Below are 23,480 nucleotides of genomic sequence, written 5' to 3' on the forward strand. Positions count from 1 at the left end.
CAAAATGGACTCGTGAGGATGGGCAAGTCTCCTATGCCATCCATGCAAAGAAATACGACTTGAATGAAACGCTTTTGGCAAATGAACATTGTGATGTGGAACTCGATATAGACCTCCCTTTTTATCCCCGCGGAGTAGAGTTTGTCCCTGAGATGACTTAACAGAACAATTTTTAGGCCAAAACTCCATAAAGACATCATTGTCTTCTGTTAATTTTGACACACTAAGAAGATTTTTAGTAAGTTCAGGCAAAATAAGCACATTTGGTAATTTGAGATTAGGTAAAGTAGATGCACCAGTATGAGAAATAGACAGATGGTTACCATTTCCCACTTGCAGCTTGTCATCCCCGGTGTATGGTTCAAAAATGTTCAATTTGGCTATGTCAGGAGAGGCGTGGTCTGTTGCTCCTGTTTCAAAGTACCAAGATGGGTCAATGACTGTGGATGGACCGTGTTGCTGGACCAGATGTGCTTAGCGTGGATTTTGTCTAGGATTCGGTTTTCTAGATGGGAAGTCGGTCTGATTCCCCCGTTGCCAACAGTCTATAGCTTCATGACCAACTTTGCTGCACAGTTGACATACAAGACGTCTCTTGTGTTGATCATTATTGCGTGAATTAGTGGAACGGGGTTCCATGTTGCGAGTTGAACCACCAGTAGCATAGTTGGGTTGAGACTTTTGAGTGGATCGATTCACAGTGAGTGCAACTGTTTAAGGTTGTGTGACAGCAACAAGTCGGAGATGTTCTTGTTCTAGCCTTGCTTCCTCCCGTAGAAGAAAACCTACAAGATCATTTACTGTTAGACTTTCAGTTTTCATCATAAAGGCTGTCACAAAAGCCCCATAAGAGGCGTCCAAGCCACCAAGAATGTAGCCAATTAAGTCTTCATCATGAACGGGATGAAGATTTTCTGCCAATGAATCCACGATTGACCTTTTTCGTTCAACATACTCGAGCATAGTCATTGAACCTTTTGCTAAAGTTTGCAATTGAACCTTCAATTGCATTCGACATGCCCTAGTTTGGGCTTGTTACAGAGTTTCAAGCATCCGCCATGCTTCACTAGAGGACTTAGTGTGACCGACCAAAGCCGATGCATGATCCGCCAATGTGGACTTGATCCATAACAGAACAAATTTGTTCCTTCTCTTCCAAAGAGTATAATCCAGAATATACTCTTTGGAAGAGAAGGAACAAATTTGTTCTGTTATGGATCAAGTCCACATTGGCGGATCATGCATCGGCTTTGGTCGGTCACACTAAGTCCTCTAGTGAAGCATGGCGGATGCTTGAAACTCTCTAGGGCTGAAATAATGGTTGTACGCCAGAGAGAGAAGTTGTTTCTATCAAGTTTGATTGAAATTGGTGGTATTTGGAAATTTAGGGTAGACGAAGAGATGGTGGTAGCGAGATTAAGAAGAGAGGCAGAACCATATGCCATTTATCGAGAGAGAGAGAGAAAAAAAAAATCAGAGTTTTGATAAAGGAAGTAGCTCTGATACCATATGGTAATTTAATTGAATCGTATATTGATTTGTGATAAGTACATTGATTTAAATACAGGAAGATAGTAAACTGAAAAGAGATAAGATCTCCTATTCCTACTCTACATGAGTTGCCTAATAGACTAAATCAAGTACAACAATTTACACGTATGAAAATATACTTTGGCTATTAGTGTATTACACGAGTTTGTTAAAAAATAAATATAAAGATCTGAAAGATTTAGAGATATTGAATTATTAAAATTGAAGTGTTTTTTTTTTCCTTTTATATTTAAACAAATAATTTAAATAAATAAATAAACAAAATAAATGGATTCAATTTAGGAATTTTGAAATTAGAGTTGCATTAATTAAATTAATATAAATTTATTATTACATTTATTGCAATATAATCTAATAAATAAAAATCTTTGTGTCACATGTCACACTCTCATACAATTTACCAATGCTATTTTATGGTTATTGTAAATTAGTTTTTTTTATTATTATTTTTTTCATTTTATTAAATTTCACATAATAATAAATGCATATAATTTCATTAATTGACTTTTCATTTAATTTCAATATAAATTAAAATCCCATTAGTTTTCTTTGTTTATTTATCTATATGGTTTGTTTAAATTTAAAAGAGAAAAAATATTTTAATTTTAATAATTCAATATTTTTTCTATTTTTCTTATAAATTCAAACTTCACATGTTTAGAATTTCATATTTAGTTTTTTTTAATGAATCTATGTAATACATAAGTTTAGATATTATGTAAGATTTAATAAAATGGAACAAATCAAAAATGAAATGTGAAAAATAATTAATCTAACATAATTACAAATTAATATGGCAAAATAAAAAAGTTAAAAAATATTTTTATTTATCATAATAATTGTTTAAAAATTATAAAAGAAATAATAAAAATAACTATTAACCCCGTTTCATACAATACATTTTGCCTTTCTTTTATTTACTTTTTTGAAATTGCCCCAACTACGCTGCCTTCGCAAACCCCAGCTGTTTCATAATCCCAATTGTGTAAAACGAATTGGATGAATATTAATTTTAATCCGACTGACTAATGGCGGACAATCTTCCTCCACCATCGCCATCAACCTCGACACACCATGATTCAACAACGAAGGTTACGGATATGGATATTGACTCGCTGGTTCACTGTGCAAGCTACCTCACCCTTCACGATATCTCTAACATGGTCCTCTCTTGTAAATTTCTCAATCGCGTCGTTTATTCTGATACCATCTGGCGACGCTTGTACAGGTTCTATTTTCTTAAACGATTTTTAGTGTTTTTATGCTTCCTCCTCTTTACATTTATCAGTTACCACTTTCAGTAATATATTATATTATTTCAAGAAACATCTGTGTCTGTTTTTTCCTTCTTAATTGACATGAAAGTACATAGAGTTGCGATTATACAATAAAAACTTATTTGAGCTAATTGTGATATGATAGCAGCCCTAACTGGAATTTAATACTGCTAATTGAAGGGAACAATGGCCGGAGCAGGAACCCTATATCATTTCACAAACATCATGTGCGAGTGCAAGAGAAGCATATTTGGGACGCTATACTGATTTGCAGCGGTTTAAGTTCGTTGACCCTCTAGTTTATGATGTGCATATGGGGATAGGGGCAAAATGCAGCGACCTCATGTTTAGCAATAATTCTATACTTTTTTCTCAGGTACCCAGTAAGTAAGTAAACCTTTTATGGTGTTATTGTGGTGTTGATATTGCACACTAGTTAGGGTATAATGATTTGATAATTATCATTTACACAACACACTGTGTATACCTGATTACAGCCCAATGTGTATACTTAATACTTGTTTACCTTTACTTGATTCTTCTTACTTTAGGGTCCTGTTATAAAGATTTTGAGCATTGATAAACTGTTAGAAGGAAAAACTTCCATTGTCTCACTTAATGATCATCGTGCAAGAATTACCTGCATGAGGTGAGAATTCATAATATACCTCTTGTAAAAAGATCCTTAAAACATGATAATAATGGAATATCCCTTTTGTTTGCAGATTGTTTCCTCTAAAAGAAACATCATTATTTCGGAACAAAGCACAAAGAAACGAAAGTGTTTTAGTCACCTCAAGCTCTGATCACTCAATTCGACTATGGTGGAAGGTATGGATGATGAATTTGCTCTTATCCAATAAACCTAGAAAAAACAAATGGAACCTTAAATGTGTTTAATGAAAATTCAAGGGAAGCTGCCAAAGATGTTTCAGAGGTCACAATGGCCCAGTTACTATCCTCTCAGATAAATTGTTGGGAGATGGAACTGGAAAAGTTTTTGCCAGTGGAGGTGAAGATAGTACAGTCCGCCTTTGGTCAATGAGCTCAGGTGGAAAGCGTGGTGGTCAACATGCTTTGAAGGCCACACTTTATGGGCATGAGAAACCTCTAGTGCTCATGTCTGTTGTTAAGCACAAAGCCTCCCTTCTAGCAAGCGTGTCAAAAGATTCCAAGGTATGAAATTCCATGTTATCAATCTCTTCTTACACATTTATGTTGTAATCTATCCAACAATTTAAAAAAAAAAAATACAGGTTAGGGTATGGGATACAACGATATCTTCTGATCGTAGTTCGTGTTGCGTGGGCATGACATGTGTCCCTGGTGTGCCAGTTGGCATCAAGTGCCATGATTCATTGCTTTATATAGCTGCTGGTTCTTCCTTTGTAGCAGTTGACTTGAGGACAATGAAAACAGCCTTCAAGACATCAACAAGAAACCAACCAAAATTGTTTTCATTCGACATTCTCCCCTCAAAATTTTTAGCATGCACTGGTGGAGTTGGCAGGTTGATCTCATCACATCACAATTGTTGTACTGTGTTTGACATGACATGACAGGGCAGATTGTATGCATTTGACTGGGACTGGGACTGGGACTGATATTTATGTTTATTTTGAGCAGAGCCATGCTTTGGGACATTAGGAGAAGTACAGGGACCGGGGATGCTGATCCGATGGCTGAGCTGGACGGGCATGTGGGTCCCGTGACACACTTGCACATGGACTCATACAAAGTAGTTAGCGGAGGTCGTGAAGATCCATATGTTAGTATCTGGGATGCCGACACGGGTAATCAAACGAATATTTTGAGGAGTAGCTCAAATCTAAATCTAGATGGTGGTGGATGTGGGTGTTGTGGTATGGCTGCAGATGGGTTTCGTATTGTTACAGCTGCTTATAATGGAGAAGAGTGTGTGGTAAATTTTAGAGATTTTAATAATGCTGTTTTTTATGGCGCATTTAGTGATAATGTAACCGGTTCAAAATTTTGGTGCCCCTCAACTTCTGGTCATGATCATGCTGGTGATGAATCTGATGTCTAAAATATGTCTTCAACTTACAGTTTGAGCACCTAACTGTAATAACCGAACGTTAATTGATTTTTTCGGTTTATGTTCAAGTAGCGAATTGATAGTCTTGGTTGGCCTTAGAATTGACACGTCATTTTCAAAGTCAATGGTCAAACAAATAAACATGTAATCTTTTACCTTTTTTTTTTTCATATAAATAAAATCACTTGTGTGTTGACTTTTTTTTTTTACAAGTTTCTATTAATTTAGTTTACCGGTGAAAAAACAACCCCATTTGAGGTTGTTAATGGTAGCCTCCAACTATTGTCCTCGGAGAGAAGTTTAGCTATAATAAGTCACAAAATGTTGTCTTTGTGGATAATGGGAGGTTAAATGGTTGTGATAGGATCAATATAATTTTATAGCACTGGAAATTTTATATTAATGGGTTATTTCAAGTAGTTTATCAAAAAATTAAGAGTAAATTACACAAATGGTTCCTATGGTTTGGGAAAATTTGAATGGTTGGTCCCTAACTTATGTTTTTTAACTTGGAAGATCCCTATAGTTTGTTTTTGTTGCGTGTTTGGTCCATGTCTTACCTAAAATGATTATTTTATCATTGATTTTTTACCCCAACCCTACTTCCGTCTCACCTTACCTACCCCACTTTATCTATATAAATTAAAAAATCAATGGCAAAATAGTCTTTTTATGTAAAATAAGGACCAAACGCGCAACAAAAACAAACTGTAGGAACTTTCCGAGTTAAAGTAATAAGTTAGTGACCAAACATGCAAATCACCCCAAACCATAACGACCATTCGTGTAATTTACTCAAAAATTAACTTATAAGCTAATTTATAAGTTGCTATAAGTTACTTTTATGCTGTTATTAAACACTAAGCTGAAAAATAAGATAGTTTATACATTCCAAATACAACCATTATGCTAACACATTTAACTTTTTTAATTAGTAAACTTATGTTTTCTTATGAATCCAATCAGATAATATATATATATATATATATATATATATATATATATATATATATATATATATATATATATATATATATATATATATATATAACAAACTCAATAGCATAATTTGACAAATAAAAATCCAATAACATAAGCTCGTAATTAAAAAAAATAGTATTTACATAAGCTCGTAATTAAAAAAAATAGTATTTACAATTGTTTAGGAAGATTAAATATATAGACATCATTAGATGGATCATCGCATTAGTTTTCCATCAAGTAGTCTGTAGTCGAGTATAACTATCATTGTGAGTTCAAGGACAAATAGCTCATAGGTTTTTTTTTTTTTTTTTTTTTTTTTTTTTTTAAATTTTTTCACAGCTAAAGATTTGTATATACTAAACATCTAAACTAGGGGTGTAAACGAACCAAACGAATACGAATAAGGTCTTGTTCATGTTCGTTCGTTTATGTTCGTGAACATGCTAAACGAACAAAGATTAAAAAAAAAAAACACAATTGAACATATATGAACATAAACGAACATATAATATAGCAATATAATAAAAAATAATTGAATATAGATGAATATAAATAAACTTAAACGAATGTAAATGAACATCATAAACGAACGTTCACGAACATAAATGAACGAACGAGATCACTGTTCATGTTCGTTTATTTAACTAAACGAACGATAATTTTTGTTCATGTTCGTTCATTTATTAAATAAACGAACATAAAGGAACTTCCCGCCGAACAGTTCACGAACGGTTCGCCAAACGTTCAGTTCGTTTACAGTCCTAATCTAAACCACTATCCATATGCTCGTATTGACTTCATGGTCCTACTGTCCCACATTAATTTAAAAAAAAAATAAAAATAAAAATAAAAAATAAAAAAATAAAAAAATCTACATCTATAAGGTAGTTTTACATGTCTTACTGAAAATTCGAATGCAAATATATTGTTAAATTCATTTTTTCTACATCTCTATAATATACAGAAGAAATATTAATTTGGGGAAGATCTATAAAATGATTTTAAAATCCTCACGAATCACGATAATAAAATGGTAATAGTTGAGGCATAAAATTCATACAGAAGATTAAAAGTTTTGACACATCCAAATTATCTCATATCCTAGTGTTTCACGATTGAATATAACCTTTGGAAGATAATATTGTGGTTTCCTTTACTTTTTCACTCGCAACAGAATTAAAGCAGTTGTAATGTGAGTAAACGTTAAAATGGAAATGGGAAATTTTGACTACTAGTTCCACTCTCGGAGACTCTTTCCCAACACCCCCAAAATGACAACCACCACTGTTTCCGCCGCCTCCGTCATCGTTACCACCGTCTTCCTCCTCCTACTGCTGAACACTGCCAACGCTTCCACCACTTCCACCCCAATTCTAGGCTTAGACTCCTTTCTGTCCCAGCAATCCCGTCTTGATCCACAGGCTACAAACGACTCCTTCCTGTATCTCTCATCCCCCCTGAAAAAATCCCTCTCCTCCAACCTCCGACCTCCGCCCACCTCCTCCTCCCTCCTATCCCTTAAAATTTCCGTCCCCGTCTACGTCAAACTTGTCGGGCCCTCCTCATCCTTCCCCTCCACATCCCCTTCCATCTTCTCCTCTTTCCTCACCGCCGCCATCTCCTCCGATCACTACCATGTCATCACCCCCTTTTCATCCAACACCAATCACCGTCTCTCCCTCACCCACTTCCTTGCCCTTGAGGTCGACCTCTCATCCCCTTCCCTCTCCTCCAAACTCTCCGATAAAATCAAATCAGAAATCGCAACGACCGCATCACCCCTCAGATCCAATTTAATTTCGATTTCTTACACCACCATCGATTCGATTATCAAACAGGATTTCGAAAAGGAAAAACCCACTAAAGGGGTTTACATTTACTTGCTCAATTTAGGGTCTCAATCAAAGCCCTACGCATATAAGTACACCGATACCGGAGAATCATCTCTCGGTGTTACCAAATGTTCCGGTAGCATCTGGACCGGAAAAGATCGCTACTTGTGGATCGATTTAAGCGCAGGACCTGTCGATTACGGGCCTGCGTTATCTGGAGACGGAGTGTTACCAAGAGGCGAGTTTCACCCTTTAACAGCATTACATGGTCGACCAAAATCCCAAAAAGCTTTACTTGCTGATATGGCTTCTTTGGTTTGGAGTGCCTATAAGGTACTTCTCGTGCCTTCTTTGAGAATTCCTGTGCCTTTCGAGAACACACTGATTGTTCAGTTTATACACATCCGTGGCCCTGATCACGATCCAAAAGGTCTGGATTTCAATGTGATCGAGAAGAACTTCAGGGATGAGGTTAACGATAATGGATTATTATTTGCCGATCAGTCATTAAGTTTCAAGAACTACGAAGTCGATTTAGCTGAATGTTCCATCTGTTCCTTTGCCATTTCTCTCTGCATTACTTCCTATACTTCAAGGTACTTATTCGATAATTACACTCTAATTGTTAGCGAGTACTTAGATTCTAAACGCCTCCACCAAACATTATCCGAATCCCAAGATGAAATTAGAAGATTAGCAAAACTCCCAGAAGAAGATTTCGGTAGAGTTCTTCCTGTTTACATCTTTGACCTCGAAGTGAATTCAGTTTTGCTGCTAGATCGCTACCACCAATCTGTTGCATTCAAGGACATGGTGATTGCAGTTAGAACAAAGAACACACAGACTGTTAGTGATTATAACTGTAATGGGCGCCATGTTTTCACACAAATCCGTGAACTTGAAAGGCCTCTTGTGGGTTCAATTTTGCAATCAATGTGGGGCGTATCACCAACTCATTTAGTTTGGAGTGCACAACATAACAGCACACTGGTTGATTACACATGGAGTGTTGGACACACACCATTTGGCCCATTTTCAGAGCTTTCTTCATTGTCTTTCATACAAAAAGATGCAGCTAGAAGGAATGTTCTATTAACATCTTTGAACTACACCATTACAAGTGCAATTGATGTTCTTGAATCCATAGCTGCACATGGTGGGGAAAGAAAGCTTCTGCCACATCATCAGCTTCTAGAGTTTTTACAAAGATGGAATTTGTTCAAATACAAGGTGGATAAGGTGGTGTCTTCTTTGTCACATTTGGACTATGAAATGGCTTTGTATTATTTGAGGTCTTCTGATCATGACCTTTATGCAATTCACTCTCTTGTGTATCATGCATCTCAAGATATGGAGGCTGCGCTTGTCTGCTTTGAGGACCCACCGTTTCCATGGGCGTCTTTTTTGATGTCTGTAGGGATTTTCTTTGTTCTATTGTATGCTTATTTGCAGAGAGACAAACTTTTCAGTAACAAAAGGAAGCAGTTTTAACAGATGACAAATGACACATTGCTGTATTACTGTAAGATGAAATGATTGGAGCATTCAAGGAAAGTACTTTGTCTCAGTGAGTCTTGTTTTAGTCTTTTAGATATATTTTCTTTTTTTCATAGTTGAGATTTCAGCTCCTGATTACTGTTAATTGAGTAAAAGATTGGATAGAGTTATAGTATCTTCTTGCAATGCGTTTGGTTGATAGCTTTTTCTCTGTTTTATCTGCATGATTCTTGAAAAGGGGTTTTACTTAATGAGCTTAATGGGTTAAGCACTTAATCTGTTTCGTTTTTACTTAATTTGGATAAAGTGTTGTATACTTTTCTTTGTTGGACCAAATAAAGCGTCCGAATACATTAACTTCAATGTGAGATTGAGTTTAGTGGAAAAAATAAGAAAGGGAAATATGCAAATAGTTGGTGTCTTAATACATTAAGTTATGTTCTTTTATTTAACTTATCAAATCCTTTTTTCCACATTAAGTCATGCTTAACTCATAAAGTGGTAAGAGCTCTTTGATTATTAGGAAATTTATTTACATCATTACATATGAAACGTAACGAAAAAACCCCTCAGTTTCCCTAGTCCTGGTAGAAAGCTTAAAAGGATGTCAAAAAGAACCACTTGGTTGACCAAATTGATGCACTCAAATCAACGCTTACAATGTTGACCCGAATGAATGTTCTTGAAAGTCATAGTTGACATTGAAATTTCCTTGAAACTTCATAGCATTTGGATTTAAGGAGTTCATAAACGGGAAACTTTCATCAGCCTCATAAAAAATCCCATCATACTCTTCATCGTTGACCATCTGTGGTCCCCTCTTGTTGACTTCCGCATCATCTTCTTCATCACTGCATGCATTAAGGTTTTTCTGAACAAGTTCTTTAAAGATTGAGGACTGAAACAGCAATCCAAGTGCTGTTGGAGACGATTTTTGGGTTGGGCTAATAGGAAATTTGGTTTCAAAGGGTTCTTGTTTTTGGGGTAAACTTATTTCTTTTTGTATCGAATTCTTATAGTTGATGAACAATGGCTCTGATTCTTCTTGGACTAAACCAAAGTTGTTAAAGGGCATAACCGTAATTTCATTATGTGGTTTTGGGTCTTGGGGTGTAACTGGAGCTTGTGCTACTGGCTTCAACCATCTGATGTAAGTGCTTAAATCAAAATTTGTGACCGCGTTTACCCCTCGATACTCAATCGCTGCAATATCATAAGCACGGGCTGCTTCTTCTTGGGTACCTGTAAAATGACAAAAATTACATTTGTTTAATTAGATTTAATAATTTAAAAAATTCAAATGAAAATATTATTTTGAAGATTAATTTTTTTTTACTGTAAGTTCCGAGGTAGAGATACTTGTTTCCAAAAACTCTCCCGATTCGGGCTTCCCATCTTCCATTATGATGGTGTCTTGCAACTCCTCGATACTTTGATACTCCTCTTGAAAACCCACTGCTTTTTCTATTAAAAAAAACGAGAAAATACAACGTTAATTCATAATTAAAGACGTTGTAAAGTTATCATATTACTGTTTATATGAAATCTTACCTTCTTAATGAGGCTAAATATTCTTCCTTTGTTACGGTCAGCATTATTTCAATTTCTTTCTCGTAATCGGAGACCTTCACAAAAGTTTAAGATCGATGAGCACTTGGATCTTTGAAATTGTAGTTGCTACATTAAAAAGACTTTTTACGATCTATTTTTGATAATGAGGGCATTTACGTCTTTTGACAAGAGATCTAGAGAAGTCTTTGTCCCACTTCTTTTCAGGGACAAAAAAAAGAGAGATTTTGGCGATTAAAATCATTCTTGGTCTCAATATTAATCGAATGCAAGTAAAAAACACAGTACAACTATTGTGTCATGTCATTTATGTTTGTGCCCATATGAGATCAAGTGTTTGTCTCACAAAAAAATGTAATTTTTGACATTGATATTTGTCTCCGGTGAACATCAAACGCAATATCTTATGTTATGTCATGTCATATCATGTTATTTACAATTTTTGTATAACACAAGATTTTGTCCCACCCATCTTTTTTGGTGGAACGAATTCTCAATATTAGTCTAATACATGTCAAATACAACACAACATGTTATGGCATGTCACAAACATAGTACACCATGTTGTGGTATGTCGCTAGACATGGGGCTTCAAGTTACTAGGTTAATTTGCATATTAAATCTTAAGTGATATACCGGAAAATTTGTGAAAGTTGAAGGACCCCAGTACTTGAGTGCAGCTAGATCATACGCACGAGCTGCTGATTCTTCTTCATCATAAGCTCCTGCGGCATAATAACAATAAAAAGTTGTAAACTTGATCATCTACTACTACTCATTGAACATAAGACTAATTTTAGAATTAAGAACTTACCAAGATAAACTATTGAACCCCAACCAACATGTCATCAACATTCCAGATGAAAGTAAGAAAAACAAGAAACGAAATTAGGTAGCTAGGTCAAGATTTGTTATAGGAAAATAAAGTATATATAATTAAAAAGGGTACTGAGGTTACCTTGTTTTCCTTTTTTCTTCTGTGTAACATTCCAAGAAAGTTTATCCCACAAGTGTGCTTCATATCTACCTGTCCATCTATGTTTACTCACACCACGAAACTTTGAACTTCTTTTCACAGTAGTTGGGCTTGGTGAAGCTGCTGGATGATCCGTTTGTTGGGTAAGGTTTGTTGTTTGCAACTGTTGAGTTTTACAGTCTAGTGTAAGATCTCTTCTTCTTCTCTTCACACGCCTCGGTTCAAGGGCAGGAACGTCATTTTCATTTTCAACCATATTGATGGATCTACGTAGAGAGTTCTCTTCATTTTTCACTGCAATCAATGCCATTATTTGTGTTACGTTTCTTGGACACCCTGCAAGAATGCATGCTAGCTGCTACATGTGTTGTTTATATATACATAAATATATATAAATATAATTATGAATGGTTGACTTATGTGGGTGTGTCATGCTTTTGTCTAACACGATGATTCCAATGAATTATACAGCAGCTGTAGACAAATTTTATTTGTTGATACTCTGTTTTGGTATGGAATCGTTTTCATTGTGTTCGACGATTTCACACGTACAGCCAATCTGGGTCTTTGGGGGTAATCTAGTCATTTTGATGGTGTATAAATTAGTAACAAATTCGTTTTGTTGTAAAAATGGATTAAAAAATGCTACTTTTCATTCATTGGTCCATATATATTGGCTATTGCAACAGCGTAAGGAAGCATCAGATACCCAACTTAAAAGAATTCCCATGGGATTTTCCGTCGGTTTAGTATACGTTTGAATGGGACGGAATTAACTATGGGATCTGTTCGTTTAGAATTAAAGAGTCCAAGCTACTTATGCTCTTATTTGGAAGTATGTGTATGCATGTGGCATGTGTTATTTATTATATATGGGATTTTCTTTCCCGATTTCCAGTTGTGTATGTATTTGTTCAATCCTAATCCTATATATAATCTAATAATGTAATAGTCGGGAAAATAGCCAAAAATGATTCAGATTGCATATGACATTCTGTACCTCTTAGAAAACTCTAGACATCCTTATGAATAAAAAATCAAGTTCCTTCTTTGAAAAAATTAACCCCCAGTAGACCAAGAACAAAATGTTAGAATTTTAGGGTAGCATTATAATATACCAAAAAGCATCATTTATTCATACATCTTTTATACTTATCACTACACCTTAATGATTATTTTATAATAATTAGATTATGATAACATACATTTTACTAATTAATATTACTTTATATAATTGGGTTATAATGATATATTTTTACTAACATGTTTATAATTAATGGTTTTTTTAATGTATGAATAATTAATATTTATGTCTATTTACCAAAATATTTATTTATTTTATCTATTCTATAAATATGTTATTAAAAAAACTATTGTAATATTCTATGATTATTGAAAACTAAAATTACTAATTTTTACGCACACAAATAATAATAAGAAAATGTATGTAAGTAATAGTTTTCTTCAACAGACCCGCCGAGTTGTTCTTCCAACTTGTCGAGTTCATGCATATATTCATACTACTCGGCGAGTTCACCCATACGACTCGCCGAGTCCAAACGTGACATCTTCATCTAGACGATTTCAGGTCATTTCAATGCTTCCAATACACAGATCTAGACTCCTAGGGCCAGATTCACACCAACTTTACAAGCATGCAAGGCTCAACAAGCTTCAACAAGCTAAAAATGAAGGTTTAAGGCAAGGACACTCTCAATCACACCCCAAAGCTATCACTTTCTGATCACTTGGCTCCAAACCAACCTAGATCTGAAGTTGCAACCTCATATCTAGTCTCCATACCCGAAATAGATCCAACCTATGCTAAAGAACCCCAAATCACACACCATGGATGAAATAACAAGGAAATAGCTTAAGGTAAGGTCCTCTTACCTTAGAGATGAGTCTAAACTGATGTAGGCTTCAGATTCACAAGCTCTCTTGATGTTATCCTCACCTCCCTCCAACTTTCTCTTCACCAATTCCTTCTTCAAAACTTCAATCTTCTCAACAATGGAGTCACACACGAGATGATGGTTTCTGTATCTCAAGTGGGAAGGTAAAGAGGCTGAGGGTGGCTATGATGAGCTTTATATATGCCACAAACCCTGGATTAGGGTTTTACTCCCTTCAGCACCAACTCGCCGAGTCCAGCCGCCGACTCGCCGAGTTGGTCACTAAGCACGTCACCAAAACCGCGACTCGACTCGCCGAGTCGATCCTCCTCAATTACACCAAGCACCTTGAATCTGCACTTCAGAACTCGGGGTGTTACACTTCAGCCATGTTAACATTTTTAGTCCCTCCTCTTCTCATTTTTTTCAACTTAAGTTCCAGTAATTACCACGGAGCCCCTATCTTCATAAATATTTACAACCTGAATCTAGATTTTATACTTTTAACCCCAATCTCTAAAACTGTGACAATTAGCTCCTTGAGACCAACACATTGCTATATAATTATTGATTTTAGGGCTATTATACATTTATTTATTTATTTATTTAATAAACGGGGTATTACACTGAGGGTAACCTATCTTCGGGCCACAACACCAACTTAGGAAATGATTCGGAACAGGGCGTTACACATCTTGTGTTTGTGGAATCTTTGATTGGTCCCTCCTCTATATTTGCCCCCGATACTATGGTCGCCGCTACTGCCTCCGGAACCACCTCCTGTTCTATTTCTTGAACATCCACTAGATCCAATACCGATAGGGTTTGTCGCTTACGTTGTTTTCACCAAGGAAAAAGCAGGGTCACTGTTGTGCTCTTCTCCCGTTGATTTCTTTCCATTGGGTTCTTCTGGGCGGCTCTTGGCTATGACACTCAAAACCTCTTCGAACCTCTGGTCAGTCTTCAGCTGAAGAGAGGCTATGGAGTCAACATGATGTTGGATCTGATGCCCTTGATTCTCCATACGATCATACAACTGTCATATTTCTGTTTCTAGCGATTCAACCTTCTTGAGTAGAGCTCTTCCAACATCCTTCCCACATCCTTTGTCTTCATCTATAATCCCTCCATAACCGTGAATGCTCTGATATCAAATTGTTATGAATTGGATTCTAAAAACATATTCAATAGCATAAAACACCCAAATTATCATAATCTTGATTGAAAACACTCAATGATACCAAATGATTACAATAATGAAGATAGTTTAGTTGATTCGAGATAGCCAATCTCCTAGAGAAAATAATTCTAAATTTCACACAAAAGAGTAATATCTCACTTCCTATCCCACTATCCTCTTATATTATCAGTCATAACAAACTAGTTAATATAAAACACCTAAAATACCCCTTACTAATAAGATTCTCTTTATTTGATGGTTTTCCCATATTGCCCTTTTCTAAAATATGTGACATAAGTTGATGCATAACACTAATGTGGCAAAAGTTCGCAATAGAGAAATGCATAACTTTCTAAAATACGATTTGGTTGAGTATATATGGAAAAAATTCAACATTGAATAATAATTAAGTAGTTTGCATCTCTCGTATTTATAACTTATTTTTTTTTATCTATTTTATTAAGTATGTTTGATGAATATAAAATAATTTTTGTCAATTTATTTATTTTTATTTTACAAAATAAATATCTTTTTGTTTCAAAATAAAATATTATTTTTAATACTTTTAGTAGTTTTAAGTAAAATAAAAATAAAAATATATATTTTTAAATAAAAATGGGTTTGAGTTGAGTTGTTAGTAAATATGATTAATTAGATTGAATTTGGTTTAATATAGATGGAAGATTTCTTATTGAAAAATTGGATTACTGAAAGGAATAATCGTAGGAGTCTTGAATGAGAACCATCGTATATAGAAATTCGATTTTTACACAGAAATTCGATTTTGATACCATGTTTATTTTGTGTTAATTTCGACATTGTGTTTTCTAATTTGTTACAATTCTGACTACTTGATCGGTTAATCAGGTTGCATGCTGACGTGACATGATGACGTGTCAGTTTCGATGACGTGACATTCTGACATGATATGCTGACGTGTCAAAAATGAATTTTTTTCTTACAAAAAACACTAAGTTTCATTTTTTTTTTCGATTTTGACACTAAGTTTAATTTTTTATTTCAATTTTGATACTATGTTTTTTTGTTCCAAATCGAATATCAGTTTTTCCAATTTTGTTCAATATTGACAATTTTTTATTTGAAATTATATAAATATTTTTTAATACATTTAAACTGTATAAATATGTTTTTTTTTTTTTTTCATTTAAAACCCATAGTTTTGTATAAATACATTTTTTTTACACTCAAACCATATTTTTATGTATAAATATGTATTAGTTATATAAAAATTGTATTTTATATTAAATATGCAACTACAAAATGTATTTAGAGGTTTGGAGGCGTGTAGTTAATCAAAACTCAGATATAAAGTTTGCAACCCATCAAATTTTTACATCTTATTAGAAGTTTATGGTTAGTTTGATTCTCATGATATAACTAATGTTTTGAATGTAAGAAAAAAAACACCTTGTATTTAAATAAAAATGTGGCTTTTAAACAAAAAAATATGTTTATACGGTTTAAAATGTAATAAAAAAAATATGTTTATAAGGTTTCAAATGGAAAATAGATAAAATTGAACAAAATTTGATAAATGATGTTCGATTGGAACAAAAAAAACATAGTGTCAAAATTGAAATAAAAAATTAAACTTAGTGTTCAAATCGAAAAAAAGTAAAAATTTCGTGTTTTTTGTGGAAAAAAAATCAATTTTGACACGTCAGCATATCATGTCAGCATGTCACGTCATCATGCCACGTCAACATGTAACCGGATTAACCGGTCAAGTGGTCAGAATTGTAACAAATTGGAAAACACAGTGTCGAAATTAACACAAAAAAACACGGTGTTAAAATCAAATTTCTATGTAAAAAGAATGTTTTTTTGTACCATTTAGTTTTGACCACTACACAGTAATGGCAAAAAAAAAAAAAAAAAAACCCTCAATGCAAGGCACGTGCAAAACACGTGCCGTTCTCTTGTACGGTTAAATGTTCGTGATTAAGTAGGTTATGGGCTGAAGCCCAAAGAAACATACGACAAGCTTTATCCGGGAGCCCACCTCATCGATCATCGGGTCGTCGCTGTAAATAAGGCGGCAAAGTTTTAGAAGGCGAGGCAACACGAACTTCTCATGGGGCTCTTGTGCATTTGATCCAATCCCAACATCTTTCCTCTTTCGCGCCATTAACCCGTTACTCCCATTTGCTCTTCAGCTTTATTAAGCCATTACTACTCGATCAAAACCCTAGCTTCTTCTCTGTAACCATGGCGGACGGTCACTTGTTCAATAACATCTCTCTTGTCGGTCGCGGCGGCGCCGTAAGTTATTCATTTCCATATTCATTCCGTTTCTTATTTTCTTTTCGTGTTAAACTTACTTTACTCTGCTCAAAACCCTAACCCTAGTTTACGGTGGAACAGCGACGAACATGTACGGTTTATGTGTATACATATAATTTTTTTCAATCAACTAGGTGGACTCGGTTTTTATTTTGTTTTTATCTTTGTCTTAGGGTTTTATTTCGTGTTAACTCGGAATTTTGATTATTGTTGATTTTGGGGCACAAAGCGCAGAAAACTCCGTTCTCTATTTGGTCCATGTGTGATGTTTGTTTCTGGTTTTCTATTCGACGGCTGTTTGTGTTATATGTTTAGAACAGTGTTGTTCACTTGGAGGGTGGAATCATAGTAGATATATGATAGCTTGAACTGGAATTAAGCCCTTTCCCCTTAAATTTGGTGAAATTCAGGAAATATGTTTAAGCGCATCTATGTGAAGCTTCACCAAATTCTCTTAGGTTTTGCTCACTTGCTTGTTTTGCTCTTTAAGTCTAAGGAGTTTGTTTCTACTTTCTAGTGTCTGGTTAGTCATAGTGTTGAATATGTTAACTTCAGAGGGAAAATTTTGTTAACCAGCTATTACTGTTAAATGCAGAATCCAGGGCAACTTAGGGTTCATTCACGTGGTTTGGTGTGGAAGAAACAAGGTGGTGGCAAAGCTGTGGAAGTAGATAAGTCTGATATTGTGCGAATAACATGGATGAAGGTGCCAAGAAGCAATCAACTTGGTGTGCAGATTAAAGATGGCCTCAAATATAAATTCACTGGTTTCCGTGATCAGGTATCTTTTCCATTCTCCCTTACTGCATTTTCTCAATGATGCAGGCTGAATTTCATGAACTGATTTTATTCACAAGTAACAATCTTTTGTTACTCTGCTTGCAGGATGTGCCTAGCCTGACCAATTTTTTCCAAAACTCTTGTGGCATAACACCAGAAGAGAAGCAGCTTTCAGTTAGTGGAAAGAATTGGGGAGAACTTGATATAAATGGTTTGTAATCTCTATTATATGCATCTAGTAGATCCTCTGATTGATTTTTCTATTATATGTTTTTCTAAATATGATCCAGGCAATATGCTTTCTTTTCTTGTTGGTGGAAAGCAAGCATTTGAAGTATCATTAGCTGATGTGTCCCAGACACAGCTTCAAGGAAAAAATGATGTCATCTTGGAGTTCCATGTGGATGACACAACTGGTGCAAACGAGGTCTCACATCTTTTCTTCCTTATTTTTTCTGCCAGATTCTTGTTTTTAATACTTTGAAGCCTTGTTTTTCCTTACAATTAATGCATTTTTTTTGGTAATACAGAAAGATTCTTTGATGGAAATGAGTTTCCACATTCCCAGCTCAAACACTCAGTTTGTTGGGGATGATAATCACCCCCCTGCACAAGTAAGTTGCATGAATTTCTTCATTTGCTGCATTTGCAGTTCCATTTTATATCTTTTATAATTTTTTTTCTTTTACATTTTATAAGATTTTCCGAGATAAAATCATGTCCATGGCGGATGTTGGGGCTGGAGGTGAAGAAGCTGTTGTCACATTTGAAACCATTACCATTCTTACACCAAGGTATGGCCTCTATTCCCATGTAATTTTCATCCTGTTTTTCAAGGACTATAATGGAAGTTTCTTGATTTTACAGGGGTCGATACAGTGTTGAACTTCACCTTTCCTTTTTACGGCTTCAAGGGCAAGCCACTGATTTCAAAATTCAATACAGCAGCATAGTCCGCGTTTTTGTTTTGCCTAAGGTTCTTTTTTGTTCTTCCTTTACACAACACCAATAGTTGTTTTAAGTCATGATAAGTTCTTGTCATTGGTTAAAATGACTATATTACCCTCTTTGCTGATGCAGTCTAACCAACCTCACACGTTTGTTGTTGTCACCCTGGACCCTCCTATCCGTAAAGGTCAAACAATGTATCCACATATTGTAATGCAGGTACTATTTTTTCACAGGCTTTCAAATTATCCTCTCACAAACCGGGGGTCCTGCATATGATGATGATGTTTCTGTTTTTGTTGTTTCAGTTTGAAACTGATTATGTGGTGGAGAGCACTTTGATGATGAATGAAGACTTGTATTCTAGCAAATACAAAGACAAATTAGAACCATCATATAAGGTATACTTGATAGTTGGTTCATGGTTATGGTATTAAGTCTGATGAAATTCCAAATTTACCCTTGAAACTGAAATGAACAGGGACTGATTCATGAAGTGTTCACAATGATCTTGCGAGGGTTATCTGGTACAAAGCTCACAAGACCTGGAAAGTTCCGGAGCTGTCAGGATGGTTATGCTGTGAAGTCTTCATTAAAAGCTGAAGATGGAGTTCTTTATCCTCTTGAAAAGAGCTTTTTCTTCTTACCAAAACCTCCGACACTAATTCTTCATGATGAGGTATTGAATTGATGATGTCTTATTATGTAATCCATACTAGCATAGCACATATTAAATGTTGTCGTTAATTAATTTGTTGTGTTATTATAATAGATTGACTATGTGGAATTTGAGAGGCATGCTGCTGGAGGATCAAACATGCATTACTTTGATCTTCTTATCAGATTGAAGACAGAACACGAACATCTCTTCCGTAACATTCAAAGAAACGAATATCATAACCTGTTTGATTTTATCAGGTGAGTTGTTGGTATAACTAATGTTTTTTCTTGGTTTGAAGATATCCTAACCATAAGAAGAGTTATGGTTAATTTAGCTCAAAGGGTCTGAAAATCATGAACTTGGGAGGCGGTGTTCAAGCTGCAGATGGTGTTGCGGCTGTTCTAAGGGATGAGGAAGATGATGCGGTTGACCCTCATCTTGAACGAATCAAGAATGAAGCTGGTGAAGAAGAGAGTGATGAGGAGGTAAACCTTAAAAATCTTAAACCACAACCACAGTCAATAATAGTTTGACTGACTTTGTTTGTGACAGGATGAAGATTTTGTGGCTGAAAAAGATGATTCAGGCTCACCTACTGATGATTCTGGAGGAGATGACTCCGATGGTAGTGACAGTGGAGGTGAAAAGGAGGTAATTAGTTGATTACATTTTTGGTCCCTGAGTAAAAAAATAATAATAATGCATTTGACAATTAGAGATTAAAAGCATGAAGTGAATGATTATTGATTGATAGCAACAGAGAATTCCTAAGAAGGAATCGAAGAAAGAAGCCAGTGGTTCGAAAGCAGCAGCAGCGTCTTCAAGTAAGAAGAAAAGCAAAGGTGGGGCCGGGGGAGGGGACGAAGATGGTGGAAAGAAAAAGAAACAAAAGAAGAAAAAGGATCCAAATGCACCCAAAAGAGCAATGAGTGGGTTCATGTTCTTCTCGCAGCTTGAACGAGAGGTGGGTTTTGTTTTGTTAAATTAATAAATAAATAAAAATTGTAGTAATTAGTTATATGATTGTGTTGTTATAAAGCTGAGAGATTATGTATTTATGTTTTGTATAGAATCTGAAGAAGGATATTCCGGGAATCGGATTTAAGGAAATTGGGAGGGAACTTGGAGAGCGATGGAATAAGTTGACAGCAGAAGAGAAGGCACCGTATGAAGCAAGAGCAGTGGCAGATAGAAAAAGGTATCAAAATGAAAAAACCGGCTACAAGAATGCGCAACCTGCTCCCATGGATTTAGTAGATGAATCAGACAGCAATTAGGGTTTTCGTTGGTCTTATCTGTTATGAAATGTGTTCTGTTACCCTAAATAAGTATGTGGTAGCTTGATTTTATGTGATTTGGGTCTACTATTTGTCTTGATGAGATAGATGCTGTTTTTATCATGGAACTAGCTAATTTGATGTAATGACTTATAGCAATTATGCCAAGGTTGTAAACATCTTGCAAGATGGTGATTGTAAGAATAGGATCCTAATCCTACTAAGATTTAGAACATGAAAAATATATATCTTTATCCTTTAGTTGAGGTGGTAGACAGTTCAATGATTATAAAACGTTAAAACATTAGTGATAATTAATCTATTCTAACACATTCTGAAATGTTGCAACATGTACCAACTAGCACTCCAATAAGTTCAATAGGATGGTTGCTTCATTTCATTTTTTTTCTTGCTTCCTGCTTCGGTTCCTTTTTGATTTTGTATGGTGACATGTTTCTAAAGTGGTTGAACTTGAAGGTACAAAAAGAATTTCAACAACGTTTACTTTTACCCTTTTAGTTTTTTACATTTAAAAAAAAAACGAAAAATAAAAATAATGTGTTTCAAAAACATTTGAGATGTTTTGTGTTATATATTTTACTAGGTGTGAGAGATGTAATATATGAGTTTATTTAAAAGAAATATATGAAATGTACGTAATATAAGTTATAAAACGAACCTCCCTCTACATAATAATGAAGATGTAAAACATACCACCCTCTACATAATGAAATGTACGTAATATATGGTTATTTTATCGCATTCAATGTTTGTTCCGATTTACTTTTGTTGTCTTTTGTAGTCTTTAAGGTAAGGATGAGTATCAGAACCAGTCCGGCTGAAACCGGAACCGGTCTGGGAACCGTAATTGGTGGAAAATAGGAACAGAATCGGACCGTCGGTTCCTATCGGTTCTTGTCGTGTCTTTAATGTTGGAACCGATCCTTGAGAAATAGCAATATATGATTCCGATTTTTTCCAGCTCTACCGCTTCTGTTTCCTATCGGCTTCCGGTTCCAAACATCCACATGAATATCGTCCTGTTCGCGGCCCGATCGGTTTTATCTGATTTCGGTTACTGCCGGCTTACTGGTCCAAATGCTCATCCCTACTTTATGGTCCTCTTTTTACTCTTGAGGTGTCCATGAACCTTTTTTTATAGGTATGGAGTACTGCATAAAATATAAAATGATTGAAAAATACAAAATGAAAAGAATTTTTAAAAAAGCTTTTAAAAAGTTAATCTAAGTAGTTTTTTAAAAAACTAGCTTATAAGTTATTTTTTGCCTTGGTAAACATGACAACTTAAAAAAACTCAAAAGATAAGCTAATTGTGACGCACCAAAAATAGTTTTAAAACAATTTCTTAACATTTCAAAAGAAGATCTTAAAAAGTTATAATTTGTAACTTTTCTAACTCGTTATGACTTTTTGAGTTGTAAAAGTCGATATTATTTTGAAATACCATTAAGCTAAAAACATTTAAGAAAAAAAAAAACAACTTATCGTTTTTTTCCACCACAAAAACTAATCTAAACATTTTTTTGTAAAACTTTTTTCCTAATAAATCAATAAATCTTTTTGTCTAAAAGTTATTTTGAAAATAAAAAATGAGATCTCAAACACTTTCTAAAAACTATACATAATATAAATGGTAATATGTTAGTGTCTTATATAAACTAAGTGTGAATTCCATATATTATACGAGTTGATTTAAAAAATAATTAAACTTAAAGTATAAAAATGAAATATTTTTTAATATACAACTTTAAAATAAGAAAGAAAAAAACGTATTTATTACAATTTAATATCATATATTTAATAATTTACGTATGTAATTATATGATTTTAATTAAAAATTAAAACAAACTAAAAATTGACAAGTGGATAATATTTATTTCAAAACTATCACAAAATGACAAGTGTCAAAACTCATGAGAGATTGACAACTGGCAAAAAAAAACCTTCATTTATTAAAGAGGATGATAATATGTTAGTGTCTTATATGCGATCGACTTGTTTTGGATGATTAAAACTTTATTATAACATCTTACAAGCTCTAAATTCAAACTAGGCTCATTTACTAATTACAATCAAGGTTCTAAATAATATAAGACGTGATTTGACAACAATGTCAAGCCTCAAGCTTTGTCGAGCCTTGGCGAATCATGACGTTTGTAAGGCGTGACTTAAAACGACATTTTTCTATATAATTAATATTTTTATATGTATTTTCAATTATTATTGAATTTTATACACATATATGAGGTAAGACGGCGTTTTGGCAAAGTTTAGCGGTAGGTGTAAGCCTTGAAGTCGTGGCGCTCCATGGCGGAGCCATGACGAGCTTTTTAGAACCTTGTGGATAAGGCTGAAGGGAGTGGTGCTGCACTCCCTCCCACTCCCTCCCATTACCGCACTTTTCTAAAACACCAAAGGGGTGGAAAGAAGAGAGAGAAAAAAAAAAGAGAGATAAAGAGAAAGAGGAAGGCAACGCTCCCTCCCATTACCGCACTCTCTAACCGCACTTCCAAAACCGCCAAAACCGTATGGAGGGGACGGTGTTTCAGTACCACATCCTCCAAGGATTTCCATCCTCACACAAGTTGTTGTTGTCTTCTTATTTTTATTTTATTTTATTTATTTAAAAAATTAAAAAAAGCAAATATCAATCAGTAACGGCAACAAGAAGA

General features: G+C 34.7%; 4 protein-coding genes across 7 annotated transcripts; 3 read left to right on the top strand and 1 right to left on the bottom strand.

The window, feature by feature from the left end:
- The first annotated feature begins 2,490 nt into the window (after positions 1 to 2,490).
- On the top strand, positions 2,491 to 4,892 carry LOC145032190 (uncharacterized). Of its 3 annotated transcripts, none has more exons than XM_078980915.1 (7): positions 2,491 to 2,779; positions 3,009 to 3,204; positions 3,380 to 3,477; positions 3,554 to 3,659; positions 3,741 to 4,004; positions 4,085 to 4,338; positions 4,455 to 4,892. In XM_078980915.1, the coding sequence occupies exons 1-7, from the start codon at positions 2,580 to 2,582 to the stop codon at positions 4,873 to 4,875; spliced, it is 1,539 nt and encodes a 512-aa protein (XP_078837041.1). In that variant the 5' UTR covers positions 2,491 to 2,579; the 3' UTR covers positions 4,876 to 4,892. The 3 variants fall into 3 exon arrangements, with proteins under 3 accessions (XP_078837041.1, XP_078837043.1, XP_078837042.1); XM_078980917.1 differs by having other exon boundaries at positions 2,653 to 2,779; positions 2,977 to 3,204; XM_078980916.1 differs by having other exon boundaries at positions 2,691 to 2,779; positions 2,974 to 3,204.
- Positions 4,893 to 7,020: 2,128 nt separating this feature from the next.
- LOC145032191 (uncharacterized) lies at positions 7,021 to 9,493 on the top strand. The gene has a single exon (XM_078980919.1). It carries the CDS (start codon positions 7,140 to 7,142, stop codon positions 9,189 to 9,191), a length of 2,052 nt encoding a protein of 683 aa, XP_078837045.1. The 5' UTR covers positions 7,021 to 7,139; the 3' UTR covers positions 9,192 to 9,493.
- A 198-nt stretch (positions 9,494 to 9,691) lies between these two features.
- Positions 9,692 to 12,065, bottom strand: LOC145032194 (AP2-like ethylene-responsive transcription factor At1g16060). The gene is made up of 6 exons (XM_078980923.1): positions 11,725 to 12,065; positions 11,581 to 11,589; positions 11,403 to 11,491; positions 10,749 to 10,822; positions 10,534 to 10,661; positions 9,692 to 10,439 (listed from the first exon to the last, which is right to left on the bottom strand). Exons 1-6 carry the CDS (start codon positions 12,050 to 12,052, stop codon positions 9,853 to 9,855), a joined length of 1,215 nt encoding a protein of 404 aa, XP_078837049.1. The 5' UTR covers positions 12,053 to 12,065; the 3' UTR covers positions 9,692 to 9,852.
- A 4,828-nt stretch (positions 12,066 to 16,893) lies between these two features.
- LOC145032192 (FACT complex subunit SSRP1-like) lies at positions 16,894 to 21,048 on the top strand. Of its 2 annotated transcripts, none has more exons than XM_078980920.1 (15): positions 16,894 to 17,100; positions 17,717 to 17,902; positions 18,007 to 18,112; positions 18,192 to 18,328; positions 18,432 to 18,515; positions 18,601 to 18,695; positions 18,769 to 18,877; positions 18,982 to 19,068; positions 19,158 to 19,250; positions 19,331 to 19,528; positions 19,622 to 19,767; positions 19,845 to 19,995; positions 20,063 to 20,161; positions 20,265 to 20,474; positions 20,581 to 21,048. In XM_078980920.1, exons 1-15 carry the CDS (start codon positions 17,047 to 17,049, stop codon positions 20,785 to 20,787), a joined length of 1,962 nt encoding a protein of 653 aa, XP_078837046.1. In that variant the 5' UTR covers positions 16,894 to 17,046; the 3' UTR covers positions 20,788 to 21,048. The 2 variants fall into 2 exon arrangements, with proteins under 2 accessions (XP_078837046.1, XP_078837047.1); XM_078980921.1 differs by having other exon boundaries at positions 20,271 to 20,474.
- The last annotated feature ends 2,432 nt before the right edge of the window (positions 21,049 to 23,480 follow it).

Source organism: Lactuca saligna, chromosome 2, assembly GCF_052625555.1.
Source record: "Lactuca saligna cultivar CGN05327 chromosome 2, ASM5262555v1, whole genome shotgun sequence".
NCBI classification, from domain to species: domain Eukaryota; kingdom Viridiplantae; phylum Streptophyta; class Magnoliopsida; order Asterales; family Asteraceae; genus Lactuca; species Lactuca saligna.